This window comes from Papilio polytes, unplaced genomic scaffold (assembly GCF_000836215.1).
Source record: "Papilio polytes unplaced genomic scaffold, Ppol_1.0 DF821845.1, whole genome shotgun sequence".
Taxonomy (NCBI): domain Eukaryota; kingdom Metazoa; phylum Arthropoda; class Insecta; order Lepidoptera; family Papilionidae; genus Papilio; species Papilio polytes.
Window position 1 is genome coordinate 882,221 of NW_013527359.1, and position 27,625 is coordinate 909,845.

Sequence of the window (27,625 nt, forward strand, 5' to 3'; positions counted from 1 at the left end):
CCGGTGGCCAGCCGCCTCGTCACCCACTCTATTGGTACCATGTCGCATTTCTTTGATATAAAAGCGGTGGGTGACGCTATTTTGACAAACGCTGTTTTGATGTCTGCGAAAAAAGTAGAATTATTCAGTTATTAATAATTTGTTGTATTTTCACGTTGATTAAGAATCATCATCTCTTTGTTTGCGTTTAAGTAACTATGTTAGGTAATGAACAATTTAAATTTATGATTTCGACATCAATAACGTCTTAAAAACAAAGTCTTTTTCTTTCTTTGATTGACATAAACATTCAAAGACCCTAAACTAAATGAAAAAATCCTGTTGTTTTAAAGTAACGGATATTAAGTATGTTTACAGTATGTAAGTAACTTATTTGTTATATCGTATCTTTGCAATATGACCTTAAGTTATATTTAGTTTATGTTTCGTAATTACAAACAACGGAGATAATACTCCGGTGTTATATGAGGTCAGGAGAAACAAGTGAAATGATATCGGATTACGTAATACAAACAGAATATTACTACATATCTGGCTAGAAAAAATAGACAAAAAAACAAAAACTTCAATTAAACGTTCCTTATTTAAAGTTACAAGTATGGCGTATGGTCGTGCCCTAGAATTAATCAATCATGGCCGTCGCCTAAGGACAATGGGGGCAGCTGCTCTAGAAATCTAAACCTAGCCAGATTATTGTCTGGCGACGCTCATTCAAAGAAAACAATACCTTATTATACAAAAATGGTTACGGTCACAAAAAATCTAATCAAGGCATCATTTATGGAACACGAAACTAAAATTCGAACTTACGACTTCGTTTTTTGCAGATCGCATAAAAGAAAAGTAAAAAAAAACAACATTCTTACTGGCAGTTTTGAGTATTTCAAAAACTTTAGCATTAGTCTGATTAGATATGGCCGCTTTGCCTTCCAGATCGTGCGCTTTGACGCCATCTCCCGCGGTGATCCTGTCCTTGTTCAAAAGTAGACAATGGCCTGGCTGTTCGGGTAAATCGAACACTTGCTTTGTCTTGCCTTCTATAAGCAAACTGCCCAGCTTCAGACCACCGACTGAAAAAAATCATAAAAACGAACAAGTCGTAAGATTAAAAAAATTAAGCAGGGTAGGTTTTCCTTTAAACTAGTGTTTATTTGAAAGCCCTTTCCTTCTTTATATTCCAATTGGAAATAATGCATAAAGAAAAAAAGTCAATGAACATTCTGTCTAGAAGTAGTTTAAATGTTTCTATTTTTAATTACAATGTGCGGAATTTGAATCGTAGGATATGAAATAAATTTTACTATTATCTATCTAACAACCTAATCGTCAAGGCGTTGTTTTAATTTGCATAATCAACGCGAAACATAAAATTAGAATTAGCTTTCGCAAGGTCAAGGTCATTAAGTCATATCCTGGATTAATGAAGTTATTCTTAAGTCAAATACCCATCCGTACCATTTACAAAACTAAAAGTTTTGTTCAAGGCCAAACAAACAAATAGAAATCTTGTACAATGAAAAATGCCGGATAGAAAATACATGAAATAGACTTCTTAACTCAGTCGAATAATACCACTAGATTTAAAATAAATAATTATAATTCTTACCTTCTTTAGGATAAGACATTTTTCTGACTTATTGGATGATATACTAGTAATGAAGCGGCCTTAACACAGGAATTTATGCACCGCGACCAACCTATTTAACAGAGAACCTCTTATAAAGTTTTGACGACCAATATTATTTGAATACAACCACGTGCTCGAAGCTACGCGTTAGCTATCTGACGAGTTTGTGATAACAATTTATAACGCGGCTATCTGATTTTGATACTTTGAGCATATTTGAGAAACTCTTTTGTAAACATTCTATCTACCGTATTATTATTATTACCAAAAATGTTACGTCCTAAAGGTAATTTTAAAATTAATGATGAAATACTTGTTACACATAAAATACTGTGTTCTGTAAAATTTTCTGGAGGATTTATTATTCAACTTCATAAAAAACGCAACAGCTGAAAAGGATTTTGCTGTTTTATAGGTGGCTTACATTTTACAAGTATCAAGTATAGTTATGCCTAGTACTTCTATTGCCATTTCAGTCACTCAATGGGCGTACTTGATCTCACTCGCAGTCAACTTCAATTCAAATTCAAATTATGTATGGACATTCAATTATTTCGTGATACTTGTCGCTCCTATACGCTTCATAAATTAAGGTTGTTGTTGCCGCATTTTTGCAAGATATTCACTTGAGTCTACCATTTCTTATTCAGGTACGTACATAAATGTTTTCAATGTTTCTATTTATTATTATCTAAGACATTAAATACACCAACATCTGTATGACAATAACGCAATTGGCAGATTTAAGTTGTGTTAAGTTCCCCAGGTTAAGTTTACTTATGATAATTATTGCTTTGTAAACGTCAAATGACAGACAATGTGGTGCTCCGCATGGCATTATTTCCTTTTGTTTTGTTACATAAAAGTTACAAACTTTTATTTTTATTATGAATAAACTAAATTAGCTAAGTATACTTAAGTTTTATTCAAGAGTAACTTTGCTATAAGTTTTCTAAACTTTGCTTAACTTTATATTAAATGTCAATAGTTTCATGGGATTTCAGACTTACGTAGTAATTTATGTAACACTTATTAATTAGCAGATATATTTACTGCTAGGAAATTTATTTTTTAAGTTCTCGTCTCTTCAATAGTAAGATATTAACTTGTAGCCTGCAACATGTTTTTTTTTTGTAAATACACAAAACTTTCAGTATCAAATAATTAACTTTTTCCCAATCTCTAAACTTTAGTAACTTTACTAGTATTTAAGTTTTTATTATGTCTATTATTTATAATAGACAGATAAGATAACCGAATCGGTCTAGTACTTAAAGAAACCTTGATGGTATTTTTTCAAAAATATTAACATTGAAAGTGCGGAATGGAAGGAAATTGCTTTTTTTCTTAACATATCTTGTGTCTACTTATTATAAGAGGGTAAACTGCATCTATATAAATTTAATTTACCGCAGATGTCTATAGGCAACGGTCACTTTGCTTTTATAATACCAACTGTTCACTTGCTTATTTGCCCTATCCTATAAAAATAGAGTTTGTTCATTTCAAAATACTTTTAAAGTAATTTAAAAATCAATGGTTAGTTAAAATCTTGAAATAATTGTCGGAAACATAATTTTTCTCTTATGAAATTTAATTACATTTATTTTACTTTGCTGTTATCGGAGAGATATCTACATGAATTGTAAAGAAAAGTTATATCTGTTAGGTCACCCCATATAAGATATCCCTTTTTTATTGGATGGATTTTTTGTGTAAGAATACTGTCATTCTGCAATCTAACTAATTGTTTTTTTTTTAGTTGTTTAGTTGATTATTTTATACAAAACTTATAATTATCTGTACAATTAATAGATTAAAAATTATTATACAAGTTATAAGGTAACTAAAAAATTTATTTAATCAAAATACAGTTATTACACTGATAGAATTGAACTGGGGTGTGTTATTGGCCTACATTGTCCGCTGTTAATAGGTCTCTACATTATGATATTCTAACTGTAAATAACAAACAACAATTGCTTTCAATGTATAGTTACATTGTATCTACGTCTACGTCTAGCTACGTCCTAATAATGAACAGTAAAATAATTCACTATAATTATAACAAAATTCTTACAGTCAGTCCTAAATTCTTGCAAATTATCTGATAATAATCCATGTAAAATATGTGATGAAAATATCGGATTTTTAAGCTATCTGAGCCTCTATCAGTCAGTGGTGGGATAAGTCCTTAATACTCTATTGTATACAATGAAATAATTACAAAATACTTTATTTTATTTTAATTCAAGTTATTATCAGTTTTAATACAAAAATTGTTTATTTAAAAAACCATAACTAAATTATTACGAACAATAATATAATAATGTCTGTGATATAGATGGGTCAGTTGAGTTTATGGTTTTCCTCTTATAATGATATTTTAAGGTTGTCTGTTTTTGGTGATATAAATTTAATTTAAAGACTAAATGTAAAAGAACTTAGAAAAATGACACGCAATTCACAAAGACCGATTTTGATGGTAGTAATACGTAATTTTAAATAACCGCGAAAATCTAGTCTCACGCAAAACATAAATAAACGCGGTATAAAGTTAAACTTAGGAATAAACTTAGAATAAGAAAAAATTGTATTATTATTTGCTTATACTGAGTTTATTCCTAACATTAACTTTATAGGAATATAAAATTTGTTGTAACATTTGCTTATACTTCGTTTATTCCTTAGTTTAACTATAACTCGTTTATTTTTAAGGCGGACAGAATGTAAATGGTTCATCAAGTTTTATTACAAACACATCCATTTCGAGTGCACACGCACCTTGTGCTTTAATAATTTAAATGTTATATTAACATTGAAATTTATTATCTTTTTAAATTTATCTAAATGGTAATAATTTTATATCGGCTTGTAAACAATGATAATTGTACTCGCATGACGAAAGTTGAGCTTCAAAAGTTTGCAATAAAATTTGAATTATTACGATGTTCATCATCATCATCATCACCGGCTATACGTCCCCACCGTGGGGTTCCGAGTCTACCCTAAAGTTAGGGTGATTAGGCCATAGTCAACCGCGCTGGCCAAGTGCGGGTTGGTTGACTTCACACATATCTTTGAATTTCTTCACCGATATGTGCAGGTTGCATCACGATGTTTTCCTTCACCGTAAGAACGTCGGGTAAATTATGTCCATATGAAAATTCGAAAAAATCTAAAATCACATTGGTACATGGCGGCAGGATTCGAACCCAACATCTGTATATTACAAGTCAAGTGCTCAAACCACTGAGCCACCGACGATATTACGATGTTATTAAAAGAAATTACATGTCTCAATTGGCGTATCGAAACCATAAAAAGATTGAAAAACCATGAAAAGACATACATCTCGTTACGTAATATGTTACTCTTTTCGCTTGAAAACTTTTAGGACCTGTCCCACCAGCTGATAGAGGCTCAGATAGCTTATAAATCACTGTCAGATAAGGGAACAAAACTCGATATTTCCATCACATATTTTACATGTTCGATTGTTATCAGATAATTCACAATTTGGTGGGACAGGCCCTGTATGCTTCTAATTATTGCTTAGTGAGTAACCTGTGTTATTCCGCACCGCTCTATATCTATGACTTTCTTTGAGATCTGTTCAGCTGTGGGTAGTAAACTCTAGCAATCATAACATTCTTCTAAACTTTCGCAATAAAATTAGTAAATATGTTTTCGGTTTATTTAAACACAACTACGTCGTACTTTTGACTGCTTGTTTTTCATACAATGTCTGCCGAATCTACAATTTATGGGTGTGTTTGACTTATTTGTAAGCGCAATTGATATTTGAATCAAGTAGGTGTTGAAATAGTTACGTAATCTACCTGTCGCGAAATATTGCATAGCTGTATTCTAGTTACGCCTACACAATATAAAATATTGCTTAATGTAAAAATTAGTTATTAGGTTTATAAACTAGTTTCACAGAACATTTAATTTAAAAATAGATTAAATAAGAAAATGAATTTGAAATAGATAAAATGTTTTTTTTTTTAATCAAGAATTGAACGTTTATCCTCGATATTCACTAAAGCTTTTAAATATATTAAATACCTTATTCCTTTTATTTGATGTTATTTTTGACCGACTTCCCAAAAGAAGGAGGTACTCAATTCGTCTGTATGTTTTTTATGTGTGTTACGGCATAACTCCGCCGCTAGTGGACCGATTTTGATAATCCTTTTTTTATCCGAAAGGTAATGCTTGTTTATCTTGATATCTGCGGTTTTTGCTCGTTTCTTTCATATCAAAATAGCCAGAACTTTTTATAGTAATGTTTGTATTTTTTGTGATGATAAAAACTTGTTTCTTAATACACAGCTAATAATAGCTGGTGTCGAAACACCTGTGCAAGTGTCTTGCCATCACACTCATTTTAGTTGAAAAAAATAGAGACAACATCATGTTTATGTAGAGTTTTCGCAGTGGAAACCGAGTGTAATCATAAAAAAGTTAAAACAAGTTTCCAGCGTCGCCGTACCGTCTGCCATGAAACGTTATTATAAGGAGCTATGATCAATGATTTTTTGTTACAAAAAAAGTAATTTAACATTTTGCTTGTTATATTGTTCAATATTTCTTTTATATTTATTTATCTTTTGCAAATTGCAAAGCAATCTGGATGTATCGTCATTTCAATCTAAAATCAAAGTGTGTAAACAAATCCACCATTATTTTGTGCTAACGTAACTTTCACACGTGGGAGTTAACAGTGATGAGCAGTAGAATAGTGCAGTACTCCCATGAATATTATTAAAAAATATTAATTTAGTCTTCACTGAAACTATCGTCTTTATACGATCATAATGTTGCATCATGTGACATTTGATAACATATTTATAAACAATATAAAGCAATGACCTATTTGTTGTAAATAATGTCTTGTTACGGAGATATTTTTTATAATAGACAAGCCTTTATGTGCCTTGTTTTCATGTTATAGCTATTTACAAAGACTACATTACTTGTACTGCAGTTTTGTTTGAGACTCGAACACATGATCGCAATTCTATCTTAATTATTACGCTATTGGCTCGAATTATTTAGAAGTTAAAGCAGAATTTGTGCAACCACCTATTTTGCAGGTCATCTCTGATATTTATAGGTTGTATCTCGATTATTCGTTCACTAACATCGAGTTATGTATAAAAAAAACGGAAATATAAAATCGAAGTCAATCACCAGCTCACTATCCGTGTCCACCGGGGGGTTTTGAGCGTAGCTTAAGTGAGTAAGCCATAGTCAACGACGCTACTACGGGCATAGATAGCAGCAACCGCCCAAGCCGAGGCCTCCTCTCGGGGACCTTGTGCCGAGCAACTCCATGGAGCTTTCAGCAAAGATATCTAAGAGCTCGGTGGCCTCCCATTCCGGTAATTATAACGAAGTAACAGCCCGTGCCAAGGCTCCTGACGGAGGGATTTAGGCTAAGGGCCTCCTGCACTTGGCCACCTCATGCCCGGTAAATCTGTAAATGCATCTTCAAGGCAAACAGTGACCATTCAGTTACAAAAAAAAAAACAACTAGGGGTTGATTAAACTCAACCAAATTAAAAGTAAATGGATTTAATTCTATGCCATAGGTATATTTTTTTACTAATACTCGAAGGACATTTTTAAAAATAATTTTGATGATACGACTATCAAAATGTTTTTGTTGTATTGTTTACTAGAAACATGATGTAGCCGAGGCGTAATTTTGCAACGAACTTATCTGTTGTTTATAGCACAATTCCTTTATTGCCATGTTGTGGAAAGATACCAAAATGTCACCAGATAACTGACCCCCTGCGGCTGATCTGACGCCCGACACACTAGAATTGCGTTTCTATTACGTATTTATATAAAATTATCACAATCAAAAATAATATTGTCTTATTACTATTACCAAAAAAATGTAGTCATGAAATAAGATAATTTATCATACTAATATTATAAATGCGAAAGTTTTGATGGTTAGATGGATGTTTGTTAGAGTTTGTAGCCTAAACGTTTGAACGGATTTCGATGAAATTTGGTACAGATGTGTAGTTTGGAAAAACGCATAGGCTACTTTTGTTTTTTTTTTAATTCACGCGGCCGGAGTCGCAGGAGAAAGCTAGTTAGGAGTAAACAATGTTTACTAAATATCAAATCTATTATTTATAAACAAACAGTCACGGACTGCATCATCTTATACGTCGATTGGCTGCCAGAGATTTTCGACTTCGAGGTCGATTTAGTATTTAACATTTCAGTCTACACTCCCTTAATAATCTTGTCTCTTAACTTTCCAACCAACCTTTGTCCATATAAACCTTCACAGTTAAACTTATTAAAAGTTCTCCTTTTCCCTTCCACCTAAAATATGTTCATACCATGCTAACCAGTTCCGAACTGCGTGGTCTTACGATCACCAATTATATTTTTTTCGAAGCCTGCAATTATAATATTCTACAAATAAGTGACGTTATTGTAACAATAGATACAAATGGATTATTCAATTTTCCCCCGACAGAGATCAGATCTTTGGATCTTACTAAACTATCGCACAACTGTTTCGCTTTGATTTTTATGAGCTTATATGGAAGTACGCACACTACTCGATTTTTATTTGTCCAACTAAACAGTTGAATTGGCTGCGAAACAATCGACAATCGGACACCAGTTGTTTGATGGTTATTAAAAATAAAAAATAAAAAATAAAATAATGTTTAATCCTTTGTCAACACTACAATTATGAACAAAAAAATATTAAACACAAAAAATGAGAAACATAACTAATGAAATGAAAAAAAAAAGAAAAAAGAATATTTTAAATTAGCGTTGCAATGCTGACCGGATTGGGCCCTCGCTCAGCTATAAATGCTGGATGCTCCTATTGAAGTACCAACGCTGATCTTCCGCGAGAACCCTTGGGATCATCCACACGTCAGTAGTAGCAGTGGATAGGTATAAATTACAAGATGGATGTTAGATATATCTCCTATATAATTACAATAACCGTTAAAAGTGGTCCTTTAATTTCTAAAGGCCCATACAAACATCTTTTACACTATACAAAACAATTATTGCTTCAATTTTGTTGTATGCAACGCGCATGAAACTTACATCGTGTAAATGGACCTTTAGTCTCGAAATTGAACACTAATTAAAGCAGTATTGCAACAGCTGTTTCTAGACCTATCATTGTTAGAATAGACAGGAGTCAAAGTATAGATCTGATGTTTATAATTATTTCGTCTGGTGGAACATGATACCTTGATAACCCCGATGACGTAGCTTTCTAAGTAGGTTATTTAACGACAAAAATATTTTCGTTTAGCTGACGTCAATTAAATTATTACTAATTTTAAGGCGTTAATAATAATGCGTTGTTTATTAAATTCTTAGTTACTCGTGCAATATACTATGTGTAGATGTCGAGGGTTGAGTACGGTTAGTCACCGCCTTGATGCAAGTCGCGTGCGAGTTGATACGAAAAAGTTTTTTAAATAAGGAACACGTTTTATACGGTTAGTCTTTTGATCGCGTTAACTTCCGGTTAATTTTTAAAAACGTCTTTGGGGTTTTTGACTTGTTAATAAGACCAGGTACTTTATGTTCGTGTATTTTTTCAAAGATATATGTAAATTGAAAGAATGTTAGGTGACTAGAATACAGGACTGTGTTAACCATATTTGACCGAGTTCCAAAAAGAAGGAGATACTAAATTCGTGTGGTTTTTTTTGGCGGTCCTTAAAGTAGAAGATACCTCCATTGGCGTTTGACTCCTAGCGCCAGCTGTACCATTGGAGCCAGGCGCCCCGTATCCTATGTTATACTTGCTGCATTCTTTTAATTAACTAAACGGTTGTATTCCAGACAAGACATGGACGGTCCCGTTGGACCATCTCCATGTCAGAGCGGTCGGGAGGAGTCACGTGATACACACACAACCAGGCTGGGGGCGCTAGAAGCGTGTGACGACAACTGTCAGTGCGATACGACGCAAGGCGAAGTCAAAATAAGGAGCAAGAGGTACGGCAGGGGCGCTGTCGAGTCAGGTAAGGTTAACGAAACAAAAAAAATCAAATGTGTTAGTGCTTTATATAAACCTAGCTTTCGCCCGGGACTCCGTCCCCGTGAAAATAATAAATGTAGCCTATGTTACTCACTGATAACGTGGCTTTTTAATGATGTAAGAATTTTTGAAATCGACCCAGTAGTTTTTGAGTAATATCAATATATACAAAAATATAAATCTCTTTATATTAGTATTGATAGTAAGAGCGGTTTTAGCAATATGTATGAATAAGATAGATATGTTTTCATGATAAAAAAAAATTTAAAGTAAGTTTTAAATACTATAGTTCCAATTGCAACTGTTATAAAGCGCTGTTTTAGTAGCTGTTTAAATTAGCATCGATTTATAAAGTTTTTAACAGTGGTAGTGCTCGCTTTAACATCTTAGCACGAATGGGCCGGCATGCCCGGTGTAATACCACGACCATACAGAAGACAGGCGTGAAATGGAAGCAATTCCGTGTTTCGTCTGATGAGTGTGGTGCCGGAGGCCTAATTTAAGTCCCTTTCTCTTTGCCACCCTTTTCTTATAAGGAGAGGATGTGGATGGGGAAGTGGATTTGACGGTGGAGGAGATGCATAGGAAGGGGCAATATCCTCTTTATGTGCGTCTCCTCCTCCGTCGGATAAGCGTAGGCAACGCATCTGCGATAGCGGATGTCTATGGGCTGCGGTCGCTTCGCCATTTTGGCGGATTCAGGTGGCCGCTTGCTCGTTTGCCTTATGTTATAAAAAAAAACAATGTTTATTGCAGGTTTAACACACGAATGCGGTGTGTTCGGGGCGATAGGCACTGGCGAGTGGCCGACACAGGTGGACGTAGCACAGGTCATATGCTTGGGACTGGTGGCGTTACAACACAGGTAGGTGTAGTAGGTGGAATTGATAATAAACAAGAGTCTATGTGCTCTTTTAGACTATTCTCTACATCTATGCCTAATGTCATCGACATCTGTTCAGCAGTTTACGCTACAAAGTCTAACAGTCATATGTCCAAACTTTCGCATTTATAATATTAGTATGATATAGTGTTACGGAAGAGCTATATTTGTTCAATAAACAAAATAATAGTTTAGATAATTCACCTCTTCTTTAAAGCAAAAAAATGTCCAATCATACTTTTTAATTCTAATTAAAATTATGAAAACTTCGTCAATATTTACCTCTTATCAATAAAAGACCTGTTTCTCAAATAATCGTGTTAACATTTCCACTTGGCCTTTGATAACGATATCTGTATGGAAAAATCTATAATTATTTGTACCCAGGGGTCAAGAATCGGCGGGAATCGTGACGTCAGAGGGCAAGAGTGCACGGACCTTTAATTCCCACAAGGGCATGGGCCTCATCAATAATATCTTCAATGATGAAGCCATGAGGAAGTTGAAGGGAAACCTTGGAATAGGGCACACCAGGCAAGTGATTACATTGACCTTCTGACAATCTGCCCTAATAGGGCAATAAAAAATTACGACCTCGTGTTTATAAACTTTTGTTGGTATTAAGTATAGATAAAATAGTCCATTCGATGGATATTACATTTAAAAAGTCAAGAAAATTAAAAAATTTTTAATATTCGAAACATATTTGATATTTCATTTTTTTCACTTTTACTTACTAGATATTGAAAGTATATATTACTAGCTGTTCCAGTGCGGCTTCATCCGGCATCCACATTAGGCTTTTTATCTAAAATATGTACCCCCCAAAGTTTGATGACGTGATAATGTATAGCCTAAAGCGTGACGTAAGAGTAGGGCTTTTAATTACGAAAAGAAATATTCAATAATATGCTGTGATTGCTGACATCTTAGGCAACAAAGAAGTGTGTGTTTACGCTTTATTATAATAGTATAGATATAGATTTAGGTAATACCAAACTAGGTAGGATGTAAACCCGACTTCATTATATCTTGATTGGACAAGACATAAATTGCCCTATTATTGTTTGTGATTGATTCTGCCCTTGAGTCTTGTTGAATGAACACATCCTGACGTTGGTGACGTCATTAATGTTTTGTAAATGGACAATTTTATATGCCGCGTTAGGTAAAATTCCCATTGGACCGATTGATTGGTAGACCGATATGATTAACTGGAAATACGGGATGTTAGAACAAAAGATATTGCTTCAATACCTAAAGCTAGCTATACACGTTCAGATTATAGAACTGAATGTTACGACAATCGTATACGTTTTAAAGATGAGGTACCAATTACAGGTTGAAATTGTTGACATTGTTAAAACAAGCATTTATGTTTCTGACGGTGTACAAATCTACGTACAAAAATATACAGTACAGTAATATCTTCGTTTTCAGTAATTTATATAATGCTAAATTTGGCGATAATCATTTGTTTACAATGTGTTCGGTGCGATTGTGACGGTAGGATTGACGCGATGTCCAAATGGCGCAGTAGGTCACAGCAGATAGCAGGAGATGACGCAATTTGCGTCAATGTTTCTCATGTAATTGTTGGACGTCTTGCGTTTGACCTGTGATGTACACAAGTTTTTAAGTAACTTATATCTTTGCAATCTAATATAGCCAGTCACTTTACGTGTGATTTTGATGGTTTTTTCATTCTGAAAGTCGCAATTCCTACAATTCACATGTTCGTCTACGAATTTTTAATCTATGTGTAGGTATTCTACGTCAGCAGCGTCAGAGGAGGTGAATTGCCAGCCTTTTGTCGTGCACACGGCACACGGCGCGCTGGCCGTCGCCCACAACGGCGAGCTCGTCAACTGCAGCAGTCTTAGGAAAATGGTTAGCTTGTTTACTATCCCCTATCTTATCCGATATCCGTAGGGCGCACCGGTTTTGATCCTCCAAATAACTATCATACGTCATCTCAGTCATCACTCCCTTGTTTATGTCACTTTTCAAGCAATTCATCCATCTCCTAGGTCTACCTCTCCACATTCATAACAAACGTCCTTCTTATTACATGCAATTTATTCCTCCTCATAACATACCAATACCACGCTAACCTTTTAATTTGTCTACTCTATGATTGATATTTTATATCTCGTCAAAGAGTATTCAGCGTAGTGTTGCCAGATGTTTCACTTCTGCACTTTGAAATGATTTTTAAAAGTGTTATATTTGCTTAGGTGTTAGGTAGAGGCGTAGGTCTGTCCACACATTCAGACTCTGAGCTGATCACGCAGGCACTGTGCCTTAACCCGCCAGAGGGGGAGACCAATGGTCCCGACTGGCCGGCCAGAATAAACAATCTTATGAGGTAATTATCTCTTTTTCACAACATACTATAAAATTAGGTCTATTTGTATATGCTTAGTTATTAAAAACTATGCAACAGATTTTGATTTTTTTAATAGGTACAATAATTTAAGAGAAATGTTTATATGTAAAATGTATAATTTAGTGGTTTTTATTGATATGGCAATAGATACATTTTCGTAGCAGCATTGGTCCCGTGCAAAGCCGGGGCAAATCGCTACTTTACTATAATTCAACAAAAATATGCTTTTGGTATGAAAAAACTACGTTAAGCAATTGCTAAAGTGACATTTTCATTGAGAATATCTATTTAAGGCCATTGTTTTGTATTATAGTTTGTCTAAATCTTAGATTAATTTGATAAATAAAAACAGTGTTTTTTTTTTAATTCATAAGTCATAACTATAAATCTATCGATTCCAACTTCTAAAAGAATAATAATCGAAAATCGACAAGATTCATGACTGATTTTACACAACCCATCCCTACTAAATTTGCAGTGAATTGTCAAATTAATCTATCTTATTAAGACACACTATGAAGAGAGTTTTTAATTTATTTTTTTGTTTAGGTTGGCACCTCTCAGTTATTCTTTAGTAATAATGTTGAAGGACAAAATCTACGCAGTCCGAGATCCTTACGGGAACAGGCCGCTGTGTCTCGGTAAAATATTACCATTGGGCTCATCATGTAAGTTATTATTTTTTATATAAATCATAATAGCATCATGGTCGCTCAGTAATATTAATTAACAATTTCTGTCCATTAATAAAGGAAACATTTGCAGATGTCTACAAACAGTCGTCGGCGCAGCATGCAGCGGGTAATGCATGATTCATATCCTCACTTTTTTCATACATAAACCTTACTAATATAACTAGCTTTCGCCCGCGACTCCGTCCGCTTGGTATTAATAAAAAAACGAAACCAAAGCCTATGTGTTGTAGAAGACTATCCTCTACATGTATGCAAAATTTCATTGAGATCCGTTCAGTAGTATAGGCTACAAACTCTAACAAACATCCATCCATCTTAACTTTCACATTTATAATATTAGTTGTTTGGTTTATATAGTTTATTTGGGAAACATAACAGAGTTTATAACAAATATATGCGCGTAGTAAGTCCTCTTCATCGCCGTTACTTTTGGTTCTGACGTTTTACGGTGTTGCCAGTGTCCGCGCGAACATTAGTAAGATTAGTAAGATGTTTGGATGGATGAATGTTTGTTAGAGTTTGTATAAACTACTAAACTTATCTCGATTCATTTTGGTATAGATGTTACTTGCACGTTTTCATTTCACGCGGACGGAGTATTTCATTACATTGGAATAAACAATTGGGCGTTTTTAATTGACCCATTGCCAACAACATAGGTTCAGTTCTTACTGTCCTCACTCTACTATATGATTAGTTAAAACTGTGCGTGTGTTTCAAAACTTTAACAGTGGTAGTGCCCGCTTTAACATCTTCGCACTGCAGGGCCGGCTTGCCCGGTGTAATACCACGACTATACAGAAGACAGGCGTGAAGTGGGAGTAATTCCGCGTTTCGTCTGATGAGTGTGGTGCCGGACGCCTAATAAGAGTCCCTTTTCCTTTCCACCCTTTTCTTAAGAGGAAGGAATAGGAAGGAAAAGTGGATTTGACGGTGGAGGAGACGCATAGGAAAGGGAAATACTCTTTATGTGCGTCTCTTCCTCCGTCAATTAAGGGTAGACAACACATCTGCAATTGCGGATGTTTATGGGCAGCGGTCGTTTTCCATTTCGGTAGATTCAAGGGGCCACTTGCTCTTTTGCTACCTTACATTATTATAAAAAAAAACTGTTAACTAACACAAACTGAGTTTTAACTTATCTGTTCTGCTGTCAGTTAAAATTGTCTTTATTAAGTGAATATAATAGGCTTTAAAGCTTTAAACCATGTAATAAAAATGTTTCTTTACACATTTTCAATCATCGGAAGTACGCGTCACATTTGAGCATATTCGTTACATGACAGAGATAAAAGATATAATTTTAGTATGAGAGAAAGAGACCGATCGATGTTTGCATGTTTATATGTCGAAAACTAAGATCATCAAGAACCATTGATTTGGGGTTTTTAGTGATTTTTGTATGGGAGTCATAATATAAAGCATTTAACATTTTACTATCATTTAACAACATTCAATGCTTTGAACTCTGATGTGTTTAAATATATTTTTGTTACTTTTGTAACTCAATTTATTTTAAAATATACTGATTTGTTTAGTGTTTTGTAGGTTATGTTTTGGTGGTGGTTATTTTTAAGAAGGCGAAGTCAAATAATGTTTTTTTTTTCAGTTTTAACGAACGGCATCGCTAAGAATGGCGTTGATGACAAAGCCGAGGGTTGGGTGGTCTCCTCTGAGTCCTGCGGATTTCTCTCAATAGGTAATTTTTTGGTGTATTGTATTTTGAAATTGCACTAATTTACAGACTGCGATATCATTTTCGGTTATACGTAATATTTACAATTGACAGTTGGGTTAATAAGGTTTACATTTATTTTCAATAGTGTTGACCTATGTTTTGGAAACGCATTTCATCAATTTGTCGAACCAAAAACACTAACGGATGTTTAAACTTTAACCATAGCCGGGAAACCGGCCATAAATCGAAAGGATTAATAGCTGGTTTCCCATCTACATTTAACCATTCGTTGGTATTTTTGGAAAAAAATAATTATTCAATGGCCTATTGGCAATCAAATGCAATTAATTAGATATATGGTTTCGAGGCTGGCCACCGAGGGGGTTTTATTTGGTACAAACTCAGAATACTGCCTTTGCTCCAGAAAGAAGGTATCTTTTTGAAGATTTCCCCCCTCCTCCGGATACTAAGATATTTTTAATAATTTTTATTATTTAGAACGTCGGTTGCTCAGGGGTTTGAACACTTGACTTGTAATTTACAGGTCTTGGGTTCGAAGCCAGCCATGTATTTTCGATTTTTCGAATTTCATATGTACATAAATTTACTCGACATTCTTACGGTGAAGGAAAACATCGTGCAACCTGCAGATATCGGCGAAAAAATTCAAAGATATGTGTGAAGTCAACCCACAAGCACTTGGCCAGCGTGGTGGACTATGTCCTAGTCACCCCTTATTAGGGTAGGCTCCGAGCCGAGTTTTATTGAGTACAAACACATAATTCAGTCTTTTCAGATAGAAGGGTATCTTTTTTAAAGACCCCCCCCCCCGATACCAAGAACAAGAAGGATAGTATAGTATGCGTGTTGCAGGCGCGCGCTACGTGCGCGAGGTGCTGCCGGGCGAGATCGTGGAGATGTCGCGGCGCGGGCTGCGCACCGTGGCCGTGGTGGAGCGCCCGCCGCACAAGCTGCAGGCCTTCTGCATCTTCGAGTACGTCTACTTCGCCCGCGCAGACAGCATCTTTGAAGGTCGGTGCTCGGTGTTGCCGCATTACATTCTTAATATATTTTAAACTATCTGGTGCTCGCGACTTCGCCCGCGTGGATATAAATAAAAACAAAAGTGTTCTTTCAGACTATCCTCTACATCTGCAACAAATTTGATCGAAATCCGTTCGTTCTTTAAGGCTACAAACTCTAACAAACATCCATCTAAACTTTCGCATTTATCTTTAGTATTAGTATGATAAGTATGATATATGTGGATGTTCTTGCAATACGATGGTTTTTTCATGTATGTACAGTCGGGGAAACCGACGGTGTTCCAATTTAAAAATTACAATCATTTAAACATTCTGACAACACCCGTAACAGAAATCAATGCAACGCAGCTTATATATAAGTCTAGAAAAAAAGTCGTATTATCCCTTCGTTTGCACTCATTGATATCTATTTAGTTATTTATAAGAGGCGGATTTTTCGCGTGGCAATGAATATAGCTGTTGTTTTGAAAGTGCAACACCGCAGGTTTCCACGGCTGTACATATACTACACAGCGACTCAAGAACCGATTTACATGATTCTTATGTTCTAATTTGATGTGGGATAACTTTCATTTGATTTCAATGAAAAATCAAAAACTGTCCATTCGTTTATAGTTTTTCTTATAAAAAAACATACCAAAAGTTGTATTTGTAAGTTTTTGACCGACTTCCCAAAAGAAGGAGGTACTCAATTCTGTATGTTTTTTTTTCTATCGAATGTCATAACGAATGCAGATGGCGAAGGACTGCGTTCTGTAGAACACATTGGGTCTATGTCCAACAGTGGGCAGATATTTGATGAATGTTATAGAATTTTTAATAGTTATAACTAAATATGTCCTTGCAGGTCAGATGGTGTACTCGGCGCGGCTGCAGTGCGGGCGCATGTTGGCGCGCGAGTCGCCCGTGGACGCCGACATCGTGTCCTCCGTGCCCGAGTCCGGCACGGCCGCCGCGCACGGGTACGCGCGACAGGTGAGTTTCAACCTTATCTACATGAAAATAAAACTTAATTTACCTTGTAGTTTGTGTGGATCTTGATTATGCATTTTGTTGTAGATTCTTTTTTTTATATGTAACATTTAACTTCTTGGGTGTTGCTAGGGGGGGAGGTCGAAATATGTAAAATAGATATAAAAAATACTTCATATATGACCATATGGTTGGTAGCTGTTTCTTGTAGACCTAAGTTATATTATCGATCGGAGGTGCGTCAAAATTTTTGTTACTCGATTTATAGACTAACTATATAATAGACTAGCTTTTGCCCACGACACTGGGCAGAATTGAAATAAATAATAACCTATGTGTTATTCCAGACTATATATCTATTAAATCGTTCTTCGACGTTCGTCGATTCTTCTAGAACAAATCCATCCATCTTAACATATTTGTGACATTAGTAAGATTAGGCCACGCGCACACGTTTGACTTAACTACAGCTGTTTAGTCCCGGTTTGATTTCTATTAACTTATATGGTGGGCACACTACTTGATTTTAGTTGTGTGATTTGCAGCGATCGCACAACAGTTGTGCGATAATATCGTCAAAGGTCTAAGTTGAATACATTTTCAGTCGGGGATACCGTTTATGGAAGTTCTATGCAAGAATCGATACGTGGGTAGAACTTTCATCCAGCCATCAACACGTTTGCGACAACTCGGCGTCGCTAAGAAGTTCGGTGCACTCTCAGAGAACGTGCGCGGGAAACGCATCGTACTCATAGACGACTCCATTGTGAGAGGGAACACAATCGGACCAATCATCAAGCTACTAAGAGACGCTGGCGCTGCTGAGGTATGTTAATCTCTTATTAGCGTTCGCCCGCGACTTTGCAGATTAAAATAAAATAGTCTATAACATTCCCGGGAATATTAGCTATCTTCCAGTCAAAGTCCCGTCTAAATAGGTCTAGCCGTTCTGGAGATTACCTGGAACAAACTTGGTCTTGCTGACAGAAAGAAAATTCATTTTTTCTTTATAAACAAAAAATTAATTACAATAAATACATCATGTGTCATTATTTAAATTATAGATATATTTTAAACAGAATTGATAAATTATAACCTAATAATTTGGTTCCCAATAGCGAAAACGTGAAACATATTGTTATCTCATTCTTTTAATAGAGAATGAAAGAGATGACTATACATTCCTGCATGCGTTTTAGCAGAGAAAAAATTTTATCGTCAGAATAAAGAGCAATGTTGCCACTTTCGTTTACTTATTATGATAATAAGTTATTATTTTGATAACTTTAGGTGCACATAAGGATAGCGTCTCCGCCGCTCAAGTACCCCTGCTACATGGGCATTAACATCCCCACCAGAGAGGAGCTCATCGCCAACAAAATGGACTCCTTCAAGTTGGCCGAGCATGTTGGTAAGCAAACCATTCCATCGTCAATTTATTCATTAAAAACCATCATAAGACCTGTTTGTAATTTTCAGTTTATTAGTAAGACTACTTAAAACAGCCAAGTGTATTTATTTCGCGAATTTGTCGCTTGCACGTAATATATAAGCTTTTCTAACCTCTTCAAAAATATCAGAATGATGAGACTAGCTTTTGTCCTTCTCATGCACCGTATTTAAAAAATTAGTTCATTAAAAAGTTAAACCCCATAAGCATTAAAATGACAAAAAAAAACCCTAATTATGGGGATGTCCATACATAAATATTTACTAGTAATAATGTAACAGGCGCAGACAGCCTTGAGTACTTGAGTGTTGAGGGTCTGGTGAGCGCGGTGCACTACAACATGAAGACGTCTGCGGAGGCGGGGCTGGGCGGACACTGCACTGCCTGTCTTACTGGCGACTACCCTGGCGGACTGCCTGATGACGTCGATTGGTGAAACACTACACTACACTGCAGTATACAACACTACACTACGCTACATTATACTACGCTACACTACAGTACACTACACTATAGTGCACAACACTACACTAATTTACGCTTTTAACACTACACACACTACACTTTTAACATTTAGATTAAATTACACTACCCTACGCTACAGTACACTACACGAATGTACGTTACAATACACTACATTAGTATCGTCAAAGGTTACAGTACACAACACTACACTAAGCTATGCTTTTAACACTACACTGCACATTTAACATTTAGACTACATTACACTACGCTGCTCTACAGTACACAACACTAATGTACGCTGCAATACACTACATTACGCTACGCTACAGTATACAACACTACACTAAGCTACACTTTTAACACACCCGGTTCTTTAGCCAGTATATTTGAGTGCTTATGTAAGCGAGGCATGGATGGGTCACTGCTGTTTCCATAATGCTAGTTGCCAGTCCAATTATTGAACACTACTGTCCAATTGTGCTGGCCAAGTGTAAATCTGATACGAGTTTGGTACAGGCCGCTGCCAGACATAAACTGTAATGTAACCTTTTAAATAATTATTTACAAGGTTTTATGTACCGAAACATATTTAAAAACTTGACTTCCTCCTTACAAATTAAAGATTAACTCTTACTTCGCTTTACACTTTTTTCACTTAACACTATAGTAAAATTGCTAGAAATAGAAAATTATTAATAATTATTCGTTCTTCCGTGTAACTTTTGTAAAACTGAAATTTTAAATTGCCACAAGAAAATGAGAGGACCAACTAAAATGTTTTTGTTTTAAAGAGAAATACATATCGAAATAAATATTCTTTTATATCTAACGTAATAATCTACTTTTTAATTTAAATTAATAGTTAAAATTTTTTTTCTTTACAATATGTAGTTGTAATTATTATACCCGGTTTTTTTTTTTTAAAAAGAAATTAAATGTTTACATTGGTTTTTATCAATAGAAAATAATGAAAAATGCTCTAATAAACTCAAGATAATAAATGCATTTATTATTAAACACAAACAATGGGAGAAAATTATGGTTAATTCAAGAATGTGTCAAATTTTTTAGATTTTTAGAATTTTTAATTATAATATATAGGCTTAAGACTAGTCGTGCTGGTTTCGACTTGAAATATTTACATTTATGTACTAATTTCTAAAATACACTTTTATTTTGTATGAAAATTTAGCAGATTTTAACATAGTCTTCATGAATATCGCATCTTAAAAAAAATCGTAAAATCTCTTTCTTCGATTTACTTTTTAATTTGCTGTAGTTAATTTTTTTTCATATTTTAATTGAGTTTTAAGAAGCATTAATGTTTAGATACTCTTTTTATAATTATTGTCAAAGTAAAAAAATTGAATATTTTTTTTATATAGTTTTTTTAGACCAATAGTGCCTTATCTCGAATAAGAGGGATCTAATATGAAAAAAGTAACCTATTTTATATACGTATAGTTATAAGCTTAAGCCACGTTTTGATGTTATTTACTACATGTACATTCCTATATTAAATGTTTTATTTAGGTTATATTTAGTTGTAATTTAGGGCTTCGGTGTAGGAAATTTATTTGTAAAAATCTTCCTATTTCTAGTAAATAACATTGAGTAAATTAATTTGTTTTATTTGACTTCCCTAATGAAAATCTAACTAATATTAATGCGAAGTAAATGGATGGATGTTTTTTAGATTTTACCGCCTAATAGCTGAAAGGATTTTAAACAAATTTGACATAGATATAGAGAATAGTCTGGAAGAATACAGGCTACATGATTTTTTTTATTACACTCTGTATCGGCGGTCGAAAGCTAGGACATAAATAAAAAATATTTACGGAAAAAATAACATCTATTTTTTTTTAAATTGATGTTAAAAAGGCTTCATTATTTAACATTTTATTATTTCATATTCAATATGTCTATATACATAAAATTGTGTTCATTGTACTAAAAACTTAATTTTTATAACATTTATACTAAAATTATTATGTTTTCAATTTTTTAAATATTTTACTCATGAAATATTGTTATTGTACTCGATTATTACTATAAAGTAGAACCTAGATAACTTAAAAACCTCTATAACTTCAAAAAATATGTTCCCTTCCTATCAGAGCCCAAAACCTCTACATAGACCCTTTATAACTTAAAACCTCTATAAGTCGTATGTATTTCCTTTTGATTTTAACTTGTCTAGGTTCTACTATATTTAATTGTATAAAATAGTAAATTCCACTTTATTTAAGCTAGATTTTCAGGATTGCAAAATATTTTTTGGCAGATTTTTTACTTAAAAATCCATTTCTCTAACATGAAAAATTATTTCCATACTTATTTTCACTTTTAAAAATACTAGTTTTTATTTTTCACCACAAATACTTTCAAAGGCTATGTTTTCCAACTATAGCCTCGATATCGTCGACTTCTTTGACACAAGCCTCCGTCAAAACAACCGGCTCTCCGTCAGTTATGAGCACGTCATCCTCCACCCTGATGCCGATGCCGCGGAACTCTTCCGGCACTGATTTATCATTCGGTGCTATGTAGAGACCTGGAAGAAATAGAAACATATTTCTATATAAAAATCTCAAGTTCACAGTAAAATTAGTGTTAAAAAGTAAAAAATAACAAGAAAATATAAATTTATAGAAAATTATCCAAAAAAAAATTCGGAATAGAGTTTTTCTCTATTTTTTCAATATTAAAGTTGGTCCTTTTCGAGCCGGATATTGAACTATAATGGTCAGATAGTCAGATTCTAAAAAAAAAATCTATGCAAAAAAAATTGTTGACTTCTAGTTTTCAAATTATTAACAACAAAAATATGCTAACAATAAAACATAAAATTTGGTCCGTTCCAACTCGGATATAGGACTGATAGTATTTCAAAATTGGTGTGGTCAATTTAAAAAAATCTCAGAAGTAATATAAGAAATTATTGTTAGGCTTCTTGACTTTATCAATAAAACAAAAGTTGGTCCTCGCAAGCCGGATATTAGGCTACAAAACACTAACAAAATTGAATAGAAGTGTCTTTTCGGTTATAATTAACCTGTCCAGTCGACAAAGGTGTACCTGGCTCGACAGTGACGAGCATGCCAGTGGCGACTGGCACGCGGCGGCGCACGAGCGGCGCGTCGTGCACGTCCAGGCCGAGGTAGTGCGACACGTGGTGCGGGCACAGCCGGTACGCGCGCTAAATGTTTAAAAAAGTATAGAGAAAGAAACCACTTCTGGTTATTTATCTCCTTAAAGATGATTGTTTACGTGATAAACCGCAAACGTAGGATTCGAGTAATGAACAATTAACAAGGTAATTCGCGGACAATTTACTTTCGCTTTATTAGTACATAATAGTTAAACGATATTATTGGGAAAGGTACATTTTTGGTCAATTCATAAAATTGTTATGTATGAAAAATGTTATGTGTTAGTAAAAAAATCGAATTCAATGGTAAATATAAAAAAATCACACATTTATTTAGGTGACAATGTTATTTATTGTCTATGAATATGTTATAGAAAATGTTAGTGTAATAAAAACATGTTTTTTATAAGTCTGTGGTTACAGTGCTATAAAAAGTAAATTGTCCAGAAAGTTTAATGTTAAGGTTCGATGGATGGATGTTTGTTAGAGTTTGTAGCCTAAACTGCTGAACGGATTTCAATAAAATTTAGTATGGATGTAGAGGATAGTCTGAGAGAACATAGGCTACTTACTTTTGTATTTTTTTTAATTCCACGCGAACGAAGTCGCGGGCGAAAGCTAGTTTCTAATAAAATGTATTAGTTTAAGTTACCCCGATGAGGTCATTGCTGTCAATGTTCTTGGGCAGGATGCCCTCCTGCTGCAGCTGCGTGCCGAGCAGCCGGCACATCTGCTCGAACAGCTGGTCCAGCGCCGGCCGCTGCTCGCCTACTAGCTCTATTAGACGTTTCTGGAAATAACAATCTTACTAATATTAAATTCGAAAGTTTAGATGGATGTTAGATTTTGTAGCCTAAACTGCTGAACGGATTCTGATGTTATTTTGTATAGATGTACGGTATAGTTTGGAAACCATAGAACACTCATTTTTCATTTTTTAATTCTATTCGGACGGAGTCGTGGGCGAAACCTAGTTAAATATAATCCTACTATAATGTTTAACACTAGTTATAATAATAAAAAATAGCCTACTCACTGATAACGTAGCTTTTTAAGTGTGAAAATTTTTGAAATTTCTCTCAATAGTTTTCGTATTATTTGAACACGTACAAAAAAACAAATCTTTCCTCTTTATATTAGTAAGGAACATCAATCAAATATTCCCACCTGCACAGTTAGCACGAGTTCGTACAATATCCTGTGATATTTGGAGAATTTCCCCGAAACTGGCCAAGTTCTTGATATATCAGAGTTGTACATCCACCGCTGACATCCTGAGTGAAATTATATACTACTTTTCAATTCTATAAATATACTAGATTTTACTGGCGTCGTTGTCCGCGCAGAATAAAAAAGAAATAGCTTAATCTGTTCTTCCAAATTTCTTGGAAATCCGTCCAGCCTTATCCATTTAGAAGGTAAACTCCATCTACATTTTTGCATCTGTCATATGCTTCCATACATCTCTATCAGTCGTCATATCTGAATCCACTCCTAAAGCATATCCTCTTTCACACAATCCATCCATACTTTTTAGTTTATGTCCCCATCCTCTCGTCGCATTTTTGTATCTATAATTCTGTAGTAACAAATAAGATTTGATTTTAAAATTCTAATTATAAAAATATACTTAATGTTAAATTAAACAATTCGTGATGTTTATTTTTAAGTTTAAATATTACCTACTCTAGTAATTTCTGCACTTTCTCAACACCGCTACAGCTAACTTACGACAAAACGGAGATATATAAATAATAAATAAAATAAAACACTATTTATTGACCAAAAGAAAATTAAAAGAACACAACTTTTATTAATTATAACAACTTTTATAAATATAAAACAATTATTAATGAAATAAAAATAAAGATACAAACTCTTGGTCAAAAGGAAAAGGCTCAGCTGATGCGGCCTCCAGCTTGTCACTGAAGGCCGCGCTGGTTTTCAGCCTCCCCTAAACTACTATAACATGGTTCAGTTTATGATACAGGGGGCAGTTGAGATATAATATAAGCCATCATTGCATTTATGTGTGTGTGTGTGTGTGTGTGCATCGCATCGCACACACAAATATATAGGGATACATATAATATACATACATACATAGTGTTTAGTATCGAAAATACAAATATAAGATACTAGCTGTTGCTCGCGACCACGTCCTAACTATATAACTAAACACAAATTACCACGTTTTACAGCCTATTCACATTTATATAAGGCAAACGCAATCAGTTCATAGACAAATATACATTGTTGATTCCCCTGCCTGTGTCCCATCCCCTGCCGAGTTACCTGAGTCGACGAGCAGCATCTCCTGTTCGTGTAAGAGCTGGTTGTTAGCTACATAGTGTATGTGGGTGGCGCGCGCGCCGCCCGCCACCACCGGCGGGAAGGCGGCGTGCTCCGCGCCCGCCTGCCGGCACGAGTACTCTAACACCGCGTCCACAGAACGCTCTGACACACCTACATACCCAACACAATTTTATACATAACGAGCTGTCGCCCGCCTATAACATTCCAGCGACCATCGACTTTTTACCAGCTACCTTTCAGTCAAAGTCCCGTCCAAATCGGTCTACTTGTTCCAGAGATAGCGGTCCGATTGCCATTTTGACAGCGCGGAATTTAAGAAAAAAGTATCCTATAATTTGCCCGTCTATGTCAGCTACCCTTCAGTGGAAGTGCGGTTGAAATTGGTACAGCCGTTTCCACTTATTTGTACCAGGAATAATAAAAATGAATCGAATTTTGATTTTTGATAACTCAAAGAACCAATGAGATACTTTCTTGTTTTTTGCATCGAAGTGACATCTGAGCGAATGTGATGAATGAAACGAATGAAATGCATTAAATATGACGATTGACGTCACTTGTCTCATGACAACTCCGGTCGCGTTTTAGTCGCTCGAACATGATCGTAATTTTATTTTAATAATTTTAGCTCAATGGTTAATTTTTTCGAGTTATTTTTTTCAGGTTATTTAATAACAATCGTTTAAAATAAGAAAAAAAAATACATGCATATTCCCTATTGCTCCTACTTCCCGTCTTTCTTCTGTGTGCTCTTGGTATTGCACCAGGCGAGCTGGCCTATTGAGTACATACCTTCATTGTCAATTATTTGAATTTTAACATTTGCAAATAGAGATGAATGTAACAAGCAGTCTAATACTAATACAGTTTTCAAAATTAAATCTAACCTACCTACCAGGTTTAGTGCAAGCCATAGCCATATTCACCGATTGTGCGCCGATATAACAAGCCTCCTTCATCAGTTCAATTTCAGCGGGAGATTTGATCACTCTCATTTGATGCAGAGTCTTCTGCGGATCTTCTAGAGATATCTGACCGTGTAGCACAGAACGGATGACGTCATGGATGTCCAGGTTTGCAGGATTCTCGTTATGATACCATAGGATACCTGGTTTTGATAATGATGTTATTCTGTAAATATTGGAATAAGATAGTTAATGAAAGTCGTTTAAAAATACTTCTTTTGCTAATATTATGAATGCGAAAATTTAGATGGATGGATGTTTGTTAAAGTTTGTAACCTGAACGACTAAAAAAAAGGAACTCGTTATTGTAATAAGGATAATGCAACAAAAAAAAAAGAAAAAAGACACAAACTGTGCAAAAAAGAGTATGGACCAAGAGTATGTAGATGTTGAATAATAAAAAAAAAACCTAAACAGGTGAACGGATTTCGAGATTTGTCACAGATGTAGAGCATTGTCTGGAAGTATACATAGGCTACTTACTTTTGATTTTTTACTTCTATGGACTGAGTCGCGGGCGAACGCTAGTATTATGAATTTTATCTTACAAATATTATAAATGTTTAGATGGATGGATGTTTGTTAGAGTTTGCTGGCTAAACAGCTTAATGGATCTTGATGAAATTCAGCACAGATGTTGAGAATAGTCTGGAAGAACACATAGGAAACTAAACTATTTCTATTTCACAGGGACAAAGTCGCGGGTCAATCATACTAATGTAATAAATGCGAAAGTTTAGATGGATGGATGGATGTTGAAGTTTGTACAAACAACTGAAAGAAATTGGATGAAATTTGGTATAGATGTAGAGGATAGTCTGGAAGAACACATAGGCTACCCATTTTTGTTTTTATTTAATACCATGCGGATGGAGTCACGGGCGATAGCTAGTCATACATAAAACACATTCATCTTATTACTTTCTCAATTAAATATAACCATAGAAAAAAATCTACATATTACTTACTTTGTTATATACTGATTAAAGCTATCCACTGGTCTTGCTTCATCCACACTGAATAATTGTGCGGAGACACTGCAGCCGCTGCGAGGACCCTCCCACAGTTCTGCATGAGCATCTTTCTCATGTACAAATAAGATACTCTGTGAAATTATTCTAGCATGACAATATTATAGCAAGCTATGCCTATGTATTAGGCAAATTAACATGCTTCCAAAACTTTTTATAAAAAAATAAATACATTACATTGTATGATGTATTTGAGAATGACATTCTTTATAAGTTTTTTAAACTTGAGTAATTTAAAAAGTTGGAATTTTAGAATATTGTAGAAGACATTAAAATAAAATTAATTACAGTAATATAAATGTAAGGGCAGAATACCAAAATATCATTTAAATATGTTACCACTTAAAAGATAAGGACACATAAGGCCATTAGGGCCTGTCCCACCAAATTGTAAATTGTCTGATAACAATCCAACATGTAAAATATATGATGGAAATATTGGATTTTGTACCATATCTGACAGTGAAGTCATTTTTAAACTATCTGGGCCTCTAACAGCCAGTGGTGGGACAGGCTCTGTAATTTTTGATGTCTATCAGATTGCAAGTGGTGCTTTTGAAACAAAGTATTCAGTATTTGTTTCAGTATTTGGCTGTAAGCATGTAAAAAATTATGAGAGTTGACAGTGAGAGCGTCGGTGGCTAAGTGGTTTAAGCAGTTGACTTGTAATCTACAGGTCTTGGGTACGAATCCCACCATGTACCAATGTGATTTTCGATTTATCGAAATTTTATATGTACATAATTTACCCGACGTTCTTACGGTGAAGGAAAAAATTGTGAGGAAACCTGCACATATTGGCGAAGAAATTCAAAAGATATGTGTGAAGTCAACCAACCCGCACTTGGCCAGCGTGGTTGACTATGGCCTAGTCACCCTTTTTTTTTTTTTTTTT

At 34.7% G+C, this 27,625-nt stretch overlaps 3 protein-coding genes across 5 annotated transcripts in view; 1 reads left to right on the top strand and 2 right to left on the bottom strand.

The window, feature by feature from the left end:
* LOC106107767 (multifunctional protein ADE2-like) overlaps positions 1 to 1,794 on the bottom strand; it is a gene marked incomplete at its 3' end in the record, with an annotated part of 2,971 nt that extends 1,177 nt beyond the window's left edge. The window contains exons 1-3 of the mRNA XM_013288768.1: positions 1,607 to 1,794; positions 867 to 1,070; positions 2 to 103 (exon numbers count right to left, since the gene is read on the bottom strand). Of these exons, the coding sequence (XP_013144222.1) occupies positions 2 to 103; positions 867 to 1,070; positions 1,607 to 1,625 (325 nt within the window). The remainder of the gene's footprint in view (position 1; positions 104 to 866; positions 1,071 to 1,606) is intronic.
* A 302-nt stretch (positions 1,795 to 2,096) lies between these two features.
* LOC106108087 (amidophosphoribosyltransferase-like) lies at positions 2,097 to 20,083 on the top strand. 2 transcript variants are annotated; one of them, XM_013289169.1, is made up of 14 exons: positions 2,098 to 2,277; positions 9,488 to 9,669; positions 10,443 to 10,551; positions 10,957 to 11,103; positions 12,336 to 12,459; positions 12,807 to 12,937; positions 13,508 to 13,626; positions 13,724 to 13,759; positions 15,263 to 15,352; positions 16,205 to 16,363; positions 17,225 to 17,352; positions 17,954 to 18,175; positions 18,640 to 18,760; positions 19,081 to 20,083. In XM_013289169.1, exons 2-14 carry the CDS (start codon positions 9,495 to 9,497, stop codon positions 19,233 to 19,235), a joined length of 1,716 nt encoding a protein of 571 aa, XP_013144623.1. In that variant the 5' UTR covers positions 2,098 to 2,277; positions 9,488 to 9,494; the 3' UTR covers positions 19,236 to 20,083. The 2 variants fall into 2 exon arrangements, with proteins under 2 accessions (XP_013144624.1, XP_013144623.1); XM_013289170.1 differs by lacking the exon at positions 13,724 to 13,759 and having other exon boundaries at positions 2,097 to 2,277.
* Positions 20,084 to 21,200: 1,117 nt separating this feature from the next.
* LOC106107967 (probable Xaa-Pro aminopeptidase 3) overlaps positions 21,201 to 27,625 on the bottom strand; it is a 7,535-nt gene continuing 1,110 nt past the window's right edge. The window contains exons 4-10 of one of the 2 annotated variants that reach the window (XM_013289000.1): positions 26,668 to 26,804; positions 25,630 to 25,865; positions 24,714 to 24,884; positions 23,586 to 23,692; positions 23,071 to 23,208; positions 22,346 to 22,466; positions 21,201 to 21,821 (exon numbers count right to left, since the gene is read on the bottom strand). In XM_013289000.1, the coding sequence (XP_013144454.1) occupies positions 21,652 to 21,821; positions 22,346 to 22,466; positions 23,071 to 23,208; positions 23,586 to 23,692; positions 24,714 to 24,884; positions 25,630 to 25,865; positions 26,668 to 26,804 (1,080 nt within the window). In that variant the 3' untranslated portion in view covers positions 21,201 to 21,651. Of the gene's footprint in view, positions 21,822 to 22,322; positions 22,467 to 23,070; positions 23,209 to 23,585; positions 23,693 to 24,713; positions 24,885 to 25,629; positions 25,866 to 26,667; positions 26,805 to 27,625 lie in introns of both variants that reach the window. The other variant, XM_013289001.1, reaches the window with a different exon arrangement.

Excerpts from the sequence above, each read along its gene's own strand:
- LOC106108087 (XM_013289169.1), top strand. The coding sequence starts at position 9,495 with ATGGACGGTCCCGTTGGACCATCTCCATGTCAGAGCGGTCGGGAGGAG. Across the intron at positions 11,104-12,335 it reads CTTGGAATAGGGCACACCAG|GTATTCTACGTCAGCAGCGT; the intron begins GCAAGTGATTAC and ends ATCTATGTGTAG. Across the intron at positions 15,353-16,204 it reads CTGCGGATTTCTCTCAATAG|GCGCGCGCTACGTGCGCGAG; the intron begins GTAATTTTTTGG and ends TGCGTGTTGCAG.